Source organism: Primulina tabacum, chromosome 6 (genome assembly GCF_025594145.1).
Source record: "Primulina tabacum isolate GXHZ01 chromosome 6, ASM2559414v2, whole genome shotgun sequence".
Taxonomy (NCBI): Eukaryota; Viridiplantae; Streptophyta; class Magnoliopsida; order Lamiales; family Gesneriaceae; genus Primulina; species Primulina tabacum.
In genome coordinates this window covers 43,707,980-43,724,761 of record NC_134555.1, presented here as the reverse complement: position 1 = coordinate 43,724,761, position 16,782 = coordinate 43,707,980, and the positions used below count along the sequence as shown (strand labels likewise).

The 16,782-nt window shown below is 37.5% G+C and overlaps 4 protein-coding genes across 9 annotated transcripts; 2 read left to right on the top strand and 2 right to left on the bottom strand.

Annotated features, from left to right (window-relative positions):
• The first annotated feature begins 136 nt into the window (after positions 1-136).
• Positions 137-2,590, top strand: LOC142549838 (carbonic anhydrase 2-like). 2 transcript variants are annotated; one of them, XM_075659023.1, is made up of 10 exons: positions 137-365; positions 460-521; positions 625-771; positions 864-912; positions 1,001-1,117; positions 1,213-1,266; positions 1,343-1,428; positions 1,586-1,691; positions 2,006-2,164; positions 2,399-2,590. In XM_075659023.1, the coding sequence occupies exons 1-10, from the start codon at positions 153-155 to the stop codon at positions 2,438-2,440; spliced, it is 1,035 nt and encodes a 344-aa protein (XP_075515138.1). In that variant the 5' UTR covers positions 137-152; the 3' UTR covers positions 2,441-2,590. The 2 variants fall into 2 exon arrangements, with proteins under 2 accessions (XP_075515138.1, XP_075515139.1); XM_075659024.1 differs by having other exon boundaries at positions 2,006-2,194.
• On the bottom strand, positions 2,356-5,881 carry LOC142549839 (protease Do-like 1, chloroplastic). 4 transcript variants are annotated; one of them, XM_075659025.1, is made up of 7 exons: positions 5,481-5,881; positions 5,112-5,224; positions 4,238-4,525; positions 3,550-3,587; positions 3,310-3,392; positions 3,194-3,252; positions 2,356-3,092 (listed from the first exon to the last, which is right to left on the bottom strand). In XM_075659025.1, the coding sequence occupies exons 3-7, from the start codon at positions 4,475-4,477 to the stop codon at positions 2,823-2,825; spliced, it is 690 nt and encodes a 229-aa protein (XP_075515140.1). In that variant the 5' UTR covers positions 4,478-4,525; positions 5,112-5,224; positions 5,481-5,881; the 3' UTR covers positions 2,356-2,822. The 4 variants fall into 4 exon arrangements, 1 of the variants encoding a protein (XP_075515140.1); XR_012821259.1 differs by lacking the exons at positions 2,356-3,092; positions 3,194-3,252 and adding an exon at positions 3,657-3,882 and having other exon boundaries at positions 3,349-3,478; positions 4,238-4,409; XR_012821260.1 differs by lacking the exons at positions 2,356-3,092; positions 3,194-3,252; positions 3,550-3,587 and having other exon boundaries at positions 3,253-3,478; positions 4,238-4,409.
• A 2,180-nt stretch (positions 5,882-8,061) lies between these two features.
• LOC142549837 (L-aspartate oxidase 2-a, chloroplastic) lies at positions 8,062-12,966 on the top strand. 2 transcript variants are annotated; one of them, XM_075659021.1, is made up of 8 exons: positions 8,062-8,367; positions 9,707-9,849; positions 10,176-10,530; positions 10,774-11,016; positions 11,132-11,188; positions 11,322-11,402; positions 11,486-11,547; positions 11,706-12,966. In XM_075659021.1, the coding sequence occupies exons 2-8, from the start codon at positions 9,716-9,718 to the stop codon at positions 12,769-12,771; spliced, it is 1,998 nt and encodes a 665-aa protein (XP_075515136.1). In that variant the 5' UTR covers positions 8,062-8,367; positions 9,707-9,715; the 3' UTR covers positions 12,772-12,966. The 2 variants fall into 2 exon arrangements, with proteins under 2 accessions (XP_075515136.1, XP_075515137.1); XM_075659022.1 differs by having other exon boundaries at positions 8,062-8,371.
• Positions 12,967-13,150: 184 nt separating this feature from the next.
• LOC142549836 (protein KINESIN LIGHT CHAIN-RELATED 2-like) lies at positions 13,151-16,382 on the bottom strand. The gene is made up of 3 exons (XM_075659020.1): positions 15,962-16,382; positions 13,652-15,632; positions 13,151-13,559 (listed from the first exon to the last, which is right to left on the bottom strand). The coding sequence occupies exons 2-3, from the start codon at positions 15,604-15,606 to the stop codon at positions 13,385-13,387; spliced, it is 2,130 nt and encodes a 709-aa protein (XP_075515135.1). The 5' UTR covers positions 15,607-15,632; positions 15,962-16,382; the 3' UTR covers positions 13,151-13,384.
• Between the last annotated feature and the right edge of the window lie 400 nt (positions 16,383-16,782).

Below are 16,782 nucleotides of genomic sequence, written 5' to 3'. Positions count from 1 at the left end.
TGAGTATTTTAATTTTTTCTGAAATTTAATTGAGAAGGAAAGATTTAATTTATTACAATGGGTGGGGTCTCTCTACCTGTTGAGATGATTTTGTTAGTACAAAACCAAAAATATTGACGATAATAATAATTAATTGGTAATATAAAGGGTACATGAGATTCATGGCTCAATGCACAATGTCGACCGTTAGTGGTTGCATAGCTACTCGCTTCACATTATCCACCCCGCAGCAAAACACATCTAGACCAGCAACGTACCGCCCCGTGGCCACCGCGAGCCTTAATTCCTCCCCAGCTTCTCCGCCGAGTCTCATCAGAAACGAACCAATCTTCGCCGCTCCAGCTCCCGTTATCCACCCTCTTCTGGTACTTTCATCTCTCTCTCTCCCCACATGTGCAAGATTAAATCAAATATTTATGCTTTTGTTACACGCTTAACTGTTAATATGGAGGACTGCAGAGAGAAGACATGGGGAAGCATTCATTCGAGGAAGCCATTGCTGAACTCCAAAAGCTTCTAAGGTTCGATTCATCGTCATCATCAAACAACTGGGAGTAATCCACGTTGCATTTGCTCGAAATATTATAAGAATATCAAGCTAGGAAATTGTTTGCATGCATGCAGTGAAAAGGGGGAACTTGGACCCGTCGCCGCCGCCAAAATTGATGAAATAAAAGCGGAGCTGCAAACAGTTGACAGCACCGCTGCCGCTTCAGCCACCGTGGAGACCTTGAAAGCCGGTTTCATCCATTTCAAGAAAGAGAAATATGAGTAAGCTTTCCATATCCAAAAGAAAATTAAAGAAGTTTGATTAAACAAACAAAGAAGTTGAATTCTGGTTTATATTTTATTTATGTTTTCAGGAAAAATCCTGCTTTATATGGTGAACTTGCTAAAGGCCAGAGTCCCAAAGTACATAGCTATATCGAAATATTTTCTGATATTTAATTTTTAGAAAAATAATTTAAGGGCCCTTTATTTATTTTCTATTTATGTACAGTTTATGGTGTTCGCTTGCTCGGACTCGCGGGTGTGTCCCTCACATGTGCTCGACTTCCAACCCGGAGAAGCATTTGTGGTTCGAAACGTTGCGAATATGGTCCCTGCTTACGACAAAGTATGCTATATTGTCAAATTTCTTGTGTACTCTTTTTTTTCAAACTTTCTTACGTTAAATCGTGTGATTTTAAACTGTTTCTTGATCTGTCATAGACTAAATATTCTGGAACCGGGGCTGCGGTTGAGTATGCTGTTCTACACCTTAAGGTATATTTTAGTACTTTGTTTTGGTGCCTGTTACAATGTGTCATCTACACATGTGTCAACTCGAAAAATTCTACAGGTTCAAGAAATTGTAGTGATCGGGCATAGTGCTTGTGGAGGAATCAAAGGGCTCATGTCATTTGCTTGTGATGGATCCGCCGGCACGTAAGTCGCGTACTCCTAGACTAGATGATTTTGGAACAGGAGACTCGTGGGATGTGCATGAAACTTACGTAAAAAAATTGTATAATTCCATGGTAAAAAAGAAATTGGTGAGTAGTGATTCTTTTCAATTTAATGGCTTTATGGCTGATTTGTTCAGTGACTTTATCGAGGACTGGGTGAAAGTCTGTTTACCTGCCAAGTCCAAGGTGATATCCCAAGCTAATGGTTCCCCTTTTGGTAGCCAGTGTGCGCTATGTGAAAAGGTAAAAAAATCAAACTTCTAATTAAACCTCTTCTAATCTTCCCCGATGGTGACCTCTATGTTATCAAACTTCAGTATATTCCGATTTTTGGTATTTATAGAGCCGTGTGATCAAAAATTGTAAAAGTCTAACATACAAGACATAAAAACAATTTTTTTTAAAAAATAACGGTTACTAGGTGTTCGACCCGAATCTCAACTTTGCGAGACAGATAATTATCAAATATATGTACGACGTATATGTAACACAAGATATGATGCTTCGAGATGATGTTGATCGTTTATTTTTCATTTTTATTTCTACGTGCAAAACAGGAGGCAGTGAATGTTTCACTTGGAAACTTGCTGTCATACCCATTTGTTAGAGACGGTCTGGTGAACAAGACTCTTGCATTGAAAGGTGGCTACTATGATTTCGTTAACGGAACGTTTGAGCTGTGGGGGCTCGATTTCGGGCTTTCGCCATCTCTCTCTGTATGAACCTGAAACCATTACCATTTCTCCGTACGTTATCTTTTCCCTTATTAAATATGAAAAACGATTGATGTCCTTTCCCTGATTTCAAATTATGCATGAAAAATGACCAACTATTAGGAATGGGAATAAATGTTAATTCCTTTTGTTGTATGATTTTATGTTTAGATATAAAAGTTTTCATTTCCAAGTTTATTCATATTGGAATTTCTCCAATTTTCTTGGCTTCGACAGCTAAAAGATGTGGCCAGCATACTGCACTGGAAGCTCATGTAGGAAGATCGTCAGAGGCCATTTTCCCATGATAGGGGCTCTTTGGAATTGCAAATTTATATTTATGTATATTTGTATCCCCACATACTTCCTGTGTAACAAAATTCCATCAAATTCAGCTAAAAGATGTTAATTCCAGTAAATTTTTCTTGAGTTAAGCGTTTTATATACTTGGATGAAATCACACACTGCAAACAGATTTAAAAAACTAAAACAAGTCATGAAATGTGGACGGAAACTCGGTTCGGAGAAGAAGATCAATTCTTGTATTTCAATCCTCCATGAATGCATGAATTACAATACATTTCAGATATAAGAAAGCCAACTTATAGAAATATGCACATGGAAAGTTTGTTATTATACAGCATTGCGGCACTATAATTATTTACAATAGTCCAGTATTATCGAACAAGAATAGAGAATGTGATAAGCGTTTTTGGACAAAATCTGAACCAGCTCTGCATGAAAACAAGGGGCAAGAAAGGATTGTATAGTAGGCATACTGCTTTTCCAGCTGTCCGTTTGATGGAGCATCCAAGACAAGAACCCCACTAACTCCCAGTGGCTCCACGGATTGATCAGGTGCAAACTTAATACCTAATATTGGTCTAGTGACTTTCCCAGACTTTACTAATTGATCAACAATGCCACCCACCTAGACATAAAACATAACCAGGCAAAGGAACTCCTTAGCAATTAAATAATTGTTACTCAGAAGAAATTTCACAAAACAAACGTATTCAAGAAGTTAATTACGGTGTCAATTGGAATTGAAAACCCAACTCCAGATGAAGCACCAGAAGGGGAGTATATAGCTTTATTTATCCCAATAAGATTCCCGGAACTATCAAGAAGTGGTCCTCTAATATTACCAGGATTATTCGCACCATCAATATGGATGACGTTCTGAATTGGAAGGCCAGTTGCAGCTGAACTGATTTCCCTCTGAAGCCCACTAATAGAACATTGAAATTGTGATGATAAAGAAGAGTTCATGCAGAAGTTACACAAGTTTGCCCGCTATGTCTAGCTCGTTATATCCTGAGAAATAAATAAGTTAATCAATTCAGGAAAAAGAGAGCATAGAATTAGTAAATATAATGTATTGACACCTTCTGACGCCAGCTATAAGTGTATGGTCCAGTCCAAACTGAGAAGCAATAAAACATCTCATATACATAATCAAAAAGGAAAACTCATGAATTAAATCACATTATACCATCATAATTCCATTTCCAAAGTCACAATAATCAACATCCAGCAAGAGTACGACATGCTTTTAAAATTTAAAACAGGGTGGAGAATTATCTTCCAACGCCTTCTGATATTAATACCTACTCGTACAGTTTCTTTATCACACTAAAAAAAGTAGTCAAGGCCATTGGCGGAAGGACAATGTTTTTAGCCGTGATGTCTTCTCCATGGTTCTAGGATTCAACAACATGCTGAAATTAATATTAAAAACATTCAGATTTGATATTTAAGGCACAATAGGAACTAGGGAAGATTTAATGATTAGGCAGGAGCAATGTACGTGTGGAAAAACTTTTAGAGGAGAAATAGAGCCCAAATATTGAAAAACGTCCATAAATTTCTACAGAACTCCCAAATTATCCAGAGGCCCGCATTTCTCCAGCATGTTGCTTAAAGAGACTTTCTATCAGTTGTCCCCCATGAAAAAGCAATTATTGGTGGCTTTCCAACATCATCATTGATACTAAGCCAAATTTTGAAAAATTAACGGATAAAAATGAAAGCCTGTAGAAAGGAAGAGAAAATTATTGAGAGGTATGTACTTACAGGATTTCCAATTTCGTATACTTTTTGACCAACAAGTAGGTCTGCAGAAACTCCAATTGGCATTGGTCTCAACTTGTCTTTTGGTGCATCAATATGCATGACAACAACATCCTTATCTGGATAAAACCCAAAAACTTTTACGTAATATACACTCTGGTCTGCAAGAGTAACCCTGAAAACAACAACTATAGAATTTACCAGAAAAACTAGAGCTCCAAAAGTTATATTCCAGAAAATCATGCCAATAGAAAAGAAAACCAAGCCAGCTCCAACTAATTTCACTGCATTCTGTAAGAGTAGATGTCAACTACAAACTCTAGAAGGTGTGCAGAAGCTCAAATAAGCATCAGATGTGCCTGCGTTGTCTGATGGTATAATTAGATGATGTCGAAAATTATGTTTGATGCACGAAGGTCTTCATTATAAGACGACACCCAATTCTGAAAATATGTTTATGATTTAATTACAAGGGTTTTTCCAGTCCTCAAACATAGTCTGATGCATCACTCTATATATAGTAGCTGAGAACCACCGGGAGTATAACTATGATACTAAAAGCTATGCTAATGTTATGAGGACCTTTCATGTAGGAAATAAGAAGTCTTGCACTATAACCTCTGTTTGCTCCTATGCACATCACAAATAAAAGGGGGGTATTATCCACCAACACTATCATTTCCATGAATTGAAAAGGTCTATTCTTCTAAGAACTGAAACCTTCTTTCCAATCATCTTGAGGTAACTATGAAAAACAACTCAAGAATCATGATTTTTCTAGCAAGATCATTGGAAAACCAAACCCATGAATACAACATTTTAAAAAATAGGCACACAGATGCACCATAACCAAACAAAGAAATAAGAAGAAGAATACTTGAGGATGCACCCCGAATCTAATGATAATTAGTCACAATGTGGCCCTGTGTATCCCACACAAATCCTGATCCCTGTGGCACCTCCAATATATCCAGTGTAAACGCATCCTGCCTAAAACATGAAGTAGCAAATCAAAGGTGGATTAATAAAACATACTAAGGGAATTTTAGTACGAACTTAAAACTAAAATCTTTAATGCAGCTAACATCAAACCAATACAAATTATTACAAGTACAATAAATACAAACTGGAAGAGTTAATTTAGAACAAAAGCCACAAAGGATTGAGAACTTTGCTCTCATTAAAAACAGAAGAAATAGTACAGTAGCTAAAGTTCATTAAAAATTAAGAAAAACAAAAACAATACCTGGAGGCAAGATTAGTAATGTAAACAAAGGAGGGAGTGCTGTCTTGAAAAAGACAAACCGTGGCAAGTTCATCTGACTGCTATTTCCTAGGCATGCTCGCCACCAAAGTCGACACTGAATCAACATCCGTCACGAGAACAGAAACGGACAAAGCAGCCGATGCACAGAGCACGAAGAATGAATCCACGACCTTTTTCAAGCTCCCCTGGGGAAACCAGCTCCAATTTCGGCGTAACCTTCCCGCGGAGGGCAGAAACAACCACCCGAGAGGCCCAGCTTGAGCGCCTAGGTTTCGAGATCAAGAAATCGTGGATTGAAAAGGCAGTTGAAGAGGAGAAAGCAGAAGCAAGAGCAGCCATTTTCGCGGAGGCAGTTGCTGCTCTCCACGTTATATACGAAAAGGAAACGCTTTGATGTATTTAATTTTATTAATTTATTTTACAATTTTGAGGATGTACATTTTTCTATTTTTTAAATTGGAAAAAATATAGATTTGTGACGTCGACACTTTGGAATGGTTTGGGCTCGGGTCACTTATTAACAGTACTGGTCCTAATATTGTTGGGGCTAATATTGGGCAGATCTGTTATTTTGGAACTTAGTGATGGGATGGGCTTCGAGTACTTTATACTGTGGGCTGGATAGAGAATTACTTGTTAAACTGAATTATTTGGGCTTGGTTGATTACTTCAAAATATTATATCCCAAATTCAACCCATGTAAAATAATATTTTCAATTTTTTACAATTTAAACTGAATAGGGAAAACATATAACTAAAACATAAAATTATAAATAATAGATTATTTGAATAATTTTAAAATTAATCTTTAATAATTTAAAATAAGAGAGGAATCTTAAAATTAATGAAGGTATTTTGAGGCAGACAAAAAACATTTCACCAACCACGCCAATCTCTAATAATCGATTTTTTTTTCTAAACATACCCCCTTACCCTTGATACCCTTTTTTAAAAAAATAAATAAAATAAAATATAACATGCAAAATTCAAATACACAATTTGATGTGGGAATATTAAAATTATTTTGAGATCATTATATTTTCGGAATTTAAAAAAAAAAAACATGCAGGCATGTGTTGTGGCCCCTAAATAGTAAAGCCACATCTCTACTTTTTGAAAAGTGTTCCATTTCATTTTCTAGAATGCCATTTCCAGCGAGCCCCCACTCGGCCACTCCCCGATGTGTGCAATTTGCAATAGGACTAAGACATTCTCACTTCTTTTTCTAATTTCTCTCGAAAGCCATAGAAATTCTAGTAAATTCCTTTGTCTTTCTTCTAGTGTGGCCATCAGTTGTCGTTGTTATGTGTAGGATAGAAGAGCAAATACTCGCATAGAAGAGCAAATACACGCCATTATTGGTGCGACTTAAACATGTAGTTATTGTTAAATGTCTAATATCGATTGTATTGAGTCATTGAGAATTGTATATATGAAGTTGGACAATATCTTTATGAACAAAGCTTTGAGGTTGAGTTAGAACTAAATGTCAATTTTAACATGAGATCAAAACAAAAATCTAGCGTTATGGGTTGAACAATCATATGGGTCACCCAATAAAAACGGGGTAAAAATAGATAAAATTGGATCAACAAGATATATCAGAGTCAATGTCATGAGTTATGTCCTAATTTATTGCGATGAGTATAATTATTAAGAAAGAAATTGTTATTATGCAATAATTAATCAAAAACAATCAAAATGTGATGTTTAGACACATCGATTTAAACTTACAATATCGCGGACAACTATTTTTAAATGCTTGCAATTGGCATTAAGACAATGAACATGAAAATTTAAATAAAAAAAATTATATTCAATCTTGAAATTTATCGCTCAAATTAGGCCGTTGATTTGTTGATCAAATCAATTTCCGCTTCATCATTTTCCAAATTTCAATGAAAATTCAAATCACCAATATTTATTAAATAATAATAAAAAGAAGACGGACAAGTATGTAGATTCTATAGACGGGCTGGGCTGGGCCGTCAAAGGAAAAGTTCGTTAACCATCCGTGTATGTATTTGGGTCCACCATTTACTTTTTGTCTGAAAGACGCCTTTTCATTCTCAAAATTATTTTTTAACAAATTAATTGATTGTTTTATTTTAATTTTTCATTACACCCCTTTACTATATAGTAGATATATTTTTTTAATTAATAATAATTTCGTCATAGAAAGTTGCTTGTTTGGCTAGAGGAAAAAACTTACATGAGACGGTTTTATGGGTCGTATTTTGTGAGACATATATCTTGTTTGGTTTATCAATGAAAAAGTACTACTTTTATGTTAAAAATATTATTTTTTATTGTGAATATCGGTAGGGTTGACTCGTTTCACAGATAAAGATTCGTGAGAATATCACACAAAAGATCTATTTTTGGTTAGAAGTAAGCTAGCCACCCTGTTTGAAAGTGTAAATTTCTAGCTTCGTTGGTTGTGGCAAAGTTCTCTTTCGCCACAAAAATATAACAAATATTCGATTTAATGCTCTTTGCCACAATAAATAAATAAATTAAAATCTATAACTATGTAATTAATAGGGGTGTAAATGAAAAAGAAATAACAATATATATCAAGACAAATACGAGCGGCGAAGGTTGCGGAGGATATGGCGCGAAGTTGAACGATGTCTCTGCAATCTCGACTCTGAATCAGCTCAACTTCCTCCTTTCGCTTCCCTTTTCTTTCGACGCGTATAATTTCTCTGCTTTTTCTGGGTAAATCTTTTAACGGCAGATAGCTTTTGGATCCGCTGGTTCTTGTCTTTCCCATTCTTCACCGATTACCAGGGGGAAGCCGAGTCTACGAACCATTTAGCTTGGTTTATTAAAGGGTTGTTCCAGGAGGCGAAGAAGGCCAATCGTATGTTCTTTCTCTTTACGGCTATGAGTGTTTTCTTGGGATTTCTTTTGTGGGTTGATTCTCATTTATCTTGTCTTTTTTTAGTCTTTGATGGTTTGATTCATTCAATAAGGTATGCGAGCATGCGCGATGCATTTGTTCTTCTTGATGAAAAATCTAATAAAATCGTGGTTTGCTATTTATTAGCTTATGAGATGTTTTGATACTCCTTTACGGTTTACCCCAATTAGCATGCAATAATTAATGAGTTGTTATATGTGGGGGTAAGGTATCCTAACTGTATGTTCGAATCATTCTACGAATCTAGCCTGCGTCGCAATGTATAAGGAAGGTGTGTTATATTCGATTAACCTTCTAGATATTTCCCATTGCTTGTGCTAACAGCCTTTTTGTTTGCTTGGTTATTTCAAATATCGATTATGATTCAGACCCAGAGCTTATGTTCCCGATGCATATTCGTATGAGGCCCAGAGCATCCATAACATTGCATTTCACGGCATTAAGCATTCATAATATTGCATATTAATGCAACATATGGTTCAGACGGAATAGCCTGGAATGCTTTCTTGTGTTGCATAGGGAGGAAGTCAAATCTGGAGTATGGGATGGGAAATCTCCCCGAAAAGAACTCTTTTTTCTGTGGTTTGCGCTAATCAACTGAGTTCTTTTAGATCCAGAGCATCCATAACATTGCATTTCACGGCATTAAGCATTGATAGTATTGCATATTAATGCTTCATATGTTACTAGTCGTTTTACCTTGTGTTTTTGCTCATCCTTCGAAGCTGTGGTATCTTTGCCACTTTGTTTCCGAATTTTGGCGAAAGCCAAATGGAGCGTAGAGCTTATATTTGGAAGAGAAAATTGATGTGGAATCTGTTTTCTTGGTATGGTTCTTGGGTTTGCACTGCATGCCATTTTTTAAAATACGCGTTATGTAAACTAATTAATAAAGGTTGACTGATAGCCCAGGAAGTTTACCCCTTCTGCATTTGGGTATGAATTATTGTTTTCTGTTGATAATTGTTTTATTTCTCTTCTTGTTTGATGGTCAGAATTATACAAATATGTTTATTGTTTTTCATATTGAAAGTGAGACCATTGCTTATATAGTGGTCCTATGTCAGTAGTCTGTGCTTTTATAATTAAAATGAATTAACTTGCATATTAACATTGGAATCGAACCCGGGTACCCATAGAATAATTTGTTGGAATGTGTACAGTTTCCAATGCTTTTTAATGCTTTAGTTATAAAAATGTTGAGAGTGGTTGCATCAGTTGGATTCTATTTTAGAGTGGCTGGTCGAAGATTAAATAAATATACGCTGTAATTAAGCAGAATACTGAAATGGCCACCAGTGTGGCTTTAGGAAGCGGCGGACTGCATTTTAAAGAGACTCTATTCAAGGGGAAAAGCTGCAGACAGGCTTCTTGGATTCACATTGTAGCAGTCTCAAAATGCATGCAGAATGAGCTTTCTTGGTATGTAACTTGAACAAATTCTTAAATTTACGATGTGCATTTGGAAAATGTATGAGAATTTCGAGTTGGTCTTCTCTCTTTTTGATGCTATCTATTGTTAGTTTGGTGACAAGGGTGGAGAATTTGTTTTTGGACATGGAAAATTTAAACTTGCTTGTCGTGTTAAGATTATGAAACAGTAACTGCAGATTTTTTTTTCCTGGAGATCTCTTCGACATATTTTTGTTCCACTCATGTAAAATCAATCAATTTATTTCTATGATCGTGGCACCAACTGTTTTTTGGAGATTACATCTTGCTCTGATGCTTAATTTCGCATCTCTCAGGTCTCTTGGGGTCCCAAAAGTCCTTCAGATCAATAAAAATAACCATGGTCATTCCAAATCCAAGGAGGATTGGAAGCGAAGCAGAGTAACCATCAATTCATGCCTGAGAGATGGATATACCAAGTATTTTGATTTTGCTGTGATTGGAAGTGGACTGGCTGGCCTTAGTTATGCTCTTGAAGTTGCAAAACATGGAACCGTTGCAGTGATAACCAAGGCTGAGCCCCACGAAAGCAACACCAACTATGCACAGGGAGGTGTGAGTGCTGTGCTCTGCCCATCAGATTCAGTAGAAAGTCACATGCAAGATACAATTGTTGCAGGCGCCTATCTATGTGACGAGGAGACCGTTCGAGTAAGTACCTGAAAAGATAATCTGCACTTTTTTCCTCCACTCATCTTGTGAAAGCATTCTTATTATATACATTGATTATATTTATCTGAAGAAAGCCACTTCCCCAATTGCTTTATGTTCCACAAAAAAAAAATTCTGATACTGCCTTCAAGTCCGAGAGGTTCTGGTTTAGTCCATATCGAACCCGCCTAGTCCAGTGTTAAAAACAAAATGAAATTTAGTTTTGTGTGTGAAATTTTCCAGGTGGTGTGTACTGAAGGACCTGAGAGAATCAGGGAGCTGATTGCTATGGGTGCTTCATTCGATCACGGGGAAGATGGAAATTTGCACCTGGCAAGGGAAGGGGGCCATTCTCATCGCAGAATCGTACATGCTGCTGATATGACTGGTCGGGAGATAGAGAGGGCGTTGTTGGAGGCAGTCCGAAAGGATCCTAATATTTATGTTTTCGAACACCATTTTGCAATAGATTTGCTGACTTCTCAGGTTTTGCTTTGGCCCATCTGTAATCTTTCTTTGAAAAGTTATGAAATATCAAATCGAAGTGCTTCTTGACTTTCCAGTGTCATTGTCTAATATAATCATGTCAGTTGGCTTTCAGGATGGCTCTGATGCAGTTTGTCATGGTGTTGATACTTTGAATACTGAGACAAATGAGGTAAGAATGTGGATATGATTCATATGTTATGTGGCCTGTGTTGTATTTTTGGTTGAAAGATACTCTAAAGACCAGCTTACTGAAATGGAAGAGCGTCTATGGTCTTGTTTTTGCGTCCTTTTGAATCTTTTAGGTGGTAAGATTCATTTCAAAGGTAACTCTACTTGCTTCAGGAGGGGCTGGGCATATCTATCCAAGCACTACCAATCCCCCGGTACAGTTGCTGTAAAAGAAAATAAACTGAATATTTCAGGATAGAAATACAATTTATTGAAGATATTGTCAATATCTCTCTAGGTTGCCACTGGCGATGGAATGGCAATGGCTCACCGAGCTGAGGCTGTAATTTCCAATATGGAGTAAGATTCTAAAAATACCCTCCGTATTATTGATGAATTGATTCCACAATTGTATACGCTTTGGGTTACTTGGAGCACTTGTTTTCCCTTAAGCACCATGGAGTCAGTCATTGATTGTTTATGCCATTGATCTTGTTTGATGCATTTTATACTTCCAGGTTTGTGCAATTTCACCCTACTGCTCTGGCTGATGAAGGCCTTCCTCTTAATCCAAAAACTCGAGAAAATGCCTTTTTGATAACTGAAGCCGTGAGGGGAGACGGAGGAATCCTCTGCAACTTAGACATGGAAAGATTCATGCCCTTGTATGACAAGAGGGCGGAACTCGCCCCTAGGGATGTTGTAGCAAGAAGTATAGACGATCAACTCAAGAAACGCAATGAAAAGTATGTGCTTCTCGATATAACTCACAAACCCAAACACCAAATTCTCTCCCATTTCCCGAACATTGCTGCTGAATGTCTCCGACACGGTTTAGACATGACACAACAACCGATTCCCGTGGTTCCAGCTGCTCACTACATGTGCGGTGGAGTTCGTGCCGGACTCGAAGGGGAAACAAATGTCAAAGGTCTATACGTGGCCGGTGAAGTTGCGTGCACTGGTTTGCATGGAGCAAATAGACTGGCTAGCAACTCATTGCTAGAAGCTCTCGTGTTTGCAAGAAGAGCTGTCCAACCGTCCATCAATCACATGAAGAGCTCCCGTATTGATCGTGGGGCTACGATTTCATGGGCTCGTCCCATAATGCCTAAATCACTCGGTAATGTTATTTTGAACAACATTGTACGCAGGACAAGGGAGGTAAGAAAAGAGCTCCAGTCAATCATGTGGAAGTATGTCGGGATAGTTCGTTCAACAACTAGGCTGCAGACTGCTGAAAAGAGTATAGGAGAATTGGAACTAGAATGGGAAACATACTTGTTTCAGAACGGTTGGGAGCCGACTATGGTAGGACTAGAGGCAGGTGAAATGAGAAACTTATTTTGTTGTGCGAAGCTTGTAGTGAGCAGTGCTCTGGCGAGGCATGAAAGCCGGGGGCTTCACTATACGATAGATTTTCCTCATTTGGAAGAGAGCAAGAGGTTGCCTACCATTATCTTCCCTAGTTCACCAGTAAATAGTACATGGAGTTCTAGACAATTACACAGGCAACACAGATATGTTGAAAATGAAGATTTTTTTGTTGACTCTTCTTGCCAAGACTTGTCCGTGGTGGGGTAAGTTTGGTTTCTTATATGAAATCATTTTGCAAGATTGGATCTATGTGCTGGAATCTGCAATTTTTGTAGAAACCTGATTTGTCTTTATTCTCTGTGTCCCTTTTTTGGGGTCTTATTTGTCCTTGAATATTGGATATTTCGATGCATATTCAAATGCATTGTAGTTTAGGTGTGAAGAAAAAAGTTGCTTTCTAAACATAGTTGCAGATAGTTAATCAAAACAAGTACTCTATTAAATCGATCGATGGCGCGAGGGTGTGCAAACTTCATCTTTTATGCCTAACAAGTGATCCATTGTTTCGGTTACTTTTGTTTAGTAATTTAATTTATATGAAGATTGCAATCCGATCCCATTACTTCAGGAATAAGTTCTGATCAAGTTGGTAGGCTAACCTATAATGCTCATCCCAACGTGTATATAAAATGGTGAAAACCGGAGCTGTTGTTTTTGTAAGAATGCAGTTACGTGGGCTTGAATCAATGTCTGTGGCAACTACAACCGAAAATGATGTACCATCCTTGAAACAATAATGAATGACAATGGACCTTTTAACTATATGAACAAGTCCTAACCTATGACAAACTAATTCGAGTTGAGTATATGCATACGAGAATTATTGACTGATCAACGCTTCTACAGATTTCGATCTTCTGCCTGAAACCATTCCCGATTCTTTTAGTAACACGCTTAGCTGACTTTTTTCGTCTTCGACGCTGGAATTTGTAGTTCCAAGCTTCTCCTCTCTCATCTCCACAACATAGTCTAGGATGTGGATTGCATCACTGGTCCTGTATAAAATCAGTTCAGCTAAATTCGGTAAATGATCCATTAATCTGAATATTCAAAAGACATATCGTTTCACGTTTCAAACCATGTTTACCTGCCCATTGCATCGTATATGCCCGCAAGATTGCTGTAGACTCCTAGGGTGTCAGCATGGCATGGTCCGCAGGCCGTCTCCAGAACAATCTTGGCTTCTTCGAACAAATCACAGGCTTCATTTATCAAAGAAAGTTGCATACAGGCAAGCCCAAATTGATTCAGAACAACACCAAAAATGGCAGATTTCTTCTCTCCCGTTTCCCGAAACTTCGTAATGGCACTCTTTAAAGATCTGTAAGACTCAAAATAGCTTCCCAAAATGTAATAAAGAGACCCCATCTGTGCTTCAATTCCTGCTATTGCACTCAGCTGCCCTGGTCCATCACCATACACTTTTATCGCTCTCTGTAGCAACTGCAGTGCCAGGTTTGGTTCGTGCATTGATTCGTAGATAGCGGAAATGTCCACCAGACCACTAGCAATCTCTTCCAGGAGAGATCCAGACGATGGCTTGTCGTAAATCTGAAGAGCATTTTCACAGTACCATTCACATTCAGTGAAGTTCCCTATTTTGTTGTATAAATCTGCCAAACGAATGTATACCATAGCAACTAACGAATGGTTCTCTCCCTTACTTGACTTGAACATATTGAGAGCCTTTTGATATGTGAAAACTGCCTCTTCAATCCGATCCAATGATAGATATGTATCCCCAATATTGCAGTCTATGTCGGCCGCTTCTGCAATCTGTCCATTACCAACCATGGCCATTCTTGCGAGAATATAATGCTCGAGGGAACCTTCATAATCTCCTTTGGAATCGCAAATAAGTCCCATTAATCTCCTATCCGCTATTTCTTGTGCAGAAGCTGATGTTTTATTTTCTTTATGGATATCAAGTGCCACCAAACAAAGCTTCTCAGCTTCATCAAATTGCATGGCTTGAACATGGGCTTCAGCTATGTATCTGCATGTTTCACCGAATTGAGGATGTTTTTCTCCGAGAACGTGACGCTGAACATCCAGACCTGCCGTGTAAAGCAGTATAGAATTCTCAAACTTGTCAAGAATTGCGTATGTATCGCCTAACTGCATACACCCAGCAAATTTGGCCACTGCATGATCATGGCCTAAATCCACCACTGGAATTTCGATTGATCGTTTAAGTAAGGGAATTGCCTCAGTATACTGGCCAAGCCTGCAGTATAATGCCGCTACAGTGTGTAGACACATGACAAGGTCTAAATTAGGCTTTGCGTTAGAGGCAAACTCAAATGATTTCATCGCCCGACGAGCCAGTTCCAAAGCCTTTTGAAAATTATTATCCCCTGAAGCTACCAAGTTTCTTGCCTGTTTGAGTAGATATGGTCCAAGGTATCCAGGTTCACGTTGATTTTCACTTCCATACGGCCATTTCTTCCCTGCAAAAGGAGGGCTTGTCTCATTTTTCGAGAAGACTGAATTCAGCTTTTTCAAACCCTTGGCGCTTTGTTTCCCGGTAGGAGGTCTGCCATGAAGAGTTTTGCTCCTCGAACTACTCTTCCTACATGCTTCCAAGTTAGTTCGTTTTGGCCGAGGTGGCAAATTCAACTTACCTGAATCTTCTTCAAGAACTTCATCATTAGAATCTTTTTCTCCACTAACTTTCTTCATCACAAACTCCTTTTCCTCCACCACAGCATAATCTACCCCAGCAAAAAACCTCAACTCGGAATCAATCCATGATTCGTCACCATATGAATAAAAACTACGCATTGACGGTGAATGATCCGAGCTTTGGATTTCACAGATGTTTCGATAAAGTTGATCGATTGAGGTGTCGACTGCTCCATTCAAGGCCAGATCAATAGAGTCAGTATCACAGCTGCTGATATTGCTCAGCGGCAGACTGTGAGTACTCAATGGGCTTCTTGGAGATTTCCCTGTAAAGATTTCTTTATGATGCACGTTATAACCCTCCAAATCTTTGCCAAAATTTTCGCCATTAGATCCATCCATCACATATCCAGGCATTGAAACTCTTCTTAAAAAGCTTTGTTCTGCACACAATAATCACACTGAATAATTCCATAACGTTTCATCCAAACAAAAACCTTAAATATCAGAAAGCCTAATCGTAATATAAAAAAATTAGTCTACAAAGTCATGAATAAGTGTGCTCAAGGCAAGCAGCGAATCCCCCAGTAGAAACAAGATTCAAATTCAATATATTTTTTGCAATTAAATCCCAAGTCTTGTGAAGAGGAATATCTCCCTCCAAAAGGCACCAAATACTTCGATACTCAACGGGAACTCGCAGATCACAAATATGAATCAAGAAAAGCTCAAAAATATAATAACAGGACACGTTACAGAGACATGGTGATACCTCGATTATTTTTCAAGAAACAATAGCTGAAACGCTCAGATGCAGCTATATATCTTTCCCCGCCCTCTACTTTTCTCGACCATTGACATCTATATATATATATATATACACACACACACAAATATATATTATGTATTTATGTATTGACGGGCAATGAAGATTACGGGGCACGTAGAATTTGTTTGTTGGAAAAAGGGATCGTAGGGTGGAATAGGATAATCAAGAACCAACCAAATTTATATATCAAGAAATATAATTAAATTCCGATGGTTGGGAGCCGAAAAATGATGGAAAAATTTGAGCTTTGGAAAAAGTAAAATGCATACAAGTGTGTGTGAATGTATTTATGTATGTATAGGTGGGCTGCAGCAGAGTTGGAATGGCGAAGCATGAAGACGACTTGTCAGCTTCCAGCAATCCATTGCCCGCCACCGCTACCGCTCCCTCTTACTGTCTTTTCTTCCGTTTTATTTAATATTAATATTAATACTTTACTGTCTTTTCTTCCGTTTTATTTAATATTAATACTTATATATATATATATATATATAAAGAGGATTTTTTTATGGGGGTGGCTACATTTATGGATAAAAATTTGGCAATACAGTTGAATTTTTTAAAGATTAATAAAAGCAATATCTAAACTAATTTTTTATTGGTTTTTTTTAAGTGAAAATGAGAAAAAGGTTGGTTTTTGAAAAAAATTATCCGACACATAATATTTCGAAATTATAAATATAATTGATTCCAAACCCGATACTTCCTCTCAAACTTGATATTGTTGTTATATAACACATCATTTTATTGTTAAATTAAGAAAA

Bases quoted from the DNA above. Each gene is read 5' to 3' on its own strand.
- LOC142549838 (XM_075659023.1), top strand. From the start codon at position 153: ATGAGATTCATGGCTCAATGCACAATGTCGACCGTTAGTGGTTGCATA. The intron at 1,118-1,212 runs GTATGCTATATT...GATCTGTCATAG, and splicing joins TGGTCCCTGCTTACGACAAA to ACTAAATATTCTGGAACCGG. The intron at 1,692-2,005 runs GTAAAAAAATCA...CGTGCAAAACAG, and splicing joins AGTGTGCGCTATGTGAAAAG to GAGGCAGTGAATGTTTCACT.
- LOC142549837 (XM_075659021.1), top strand. From the start codon at position 9,716: ATGGCCACCAGTGTGGCTTTAGGAAGCGGCGGACTGCATTTTAAAGAG. The intron at 11,403-11,485 runs GTACAGTTGCTG...ATATCTCTCTAG, and splicing joins CAAGCACTACCAATCCCCCG to GTTGCCACTGGCGATGGAAT. The intron at 11,548-11,705 runs GTAAGATTCTAA...TTATACTTCCAG, and splicing joins GCTGTAATTTCCAATATGGA to GTTTGTGCAATTTCACCCTA.
- LOC142549839 (XM_075659025.1), bottom strand. From the start codon at position 4,477: ATGATTTTCTGGAATATAACTTTTGGAGCTCTAGTTTTTCTGGTAAAT. The intron at 3,393-3,549 runs GTGTCAATACAT...ATGTTCTATTAG, and splicing joins CTTATAGCTGGCGTCAGAAG to TGGGCTTCAGAGGGAAATCA. The intron at 3,093-3,193 runs GTAATTAACTTC...TTTTATGTCTAG, and splicing joins TTTCAATTCCAATTGACACC to GTGGGTGGCATTGTTGATCA.
- LOC142549836 (XM_075659020.1), bottom strand. From the start codon at position 15,606: ATGCCTGGATATGTGATGGATGGATCTAATGGCGAAAATTTTGGCAAA. The intron at 13,560-13,651 runs GTAAACATGGTT...GATTTTATACAG, and splicing joins ATATACGATGCAATGGGCAG to GACCAGTGATGCAATCCACA.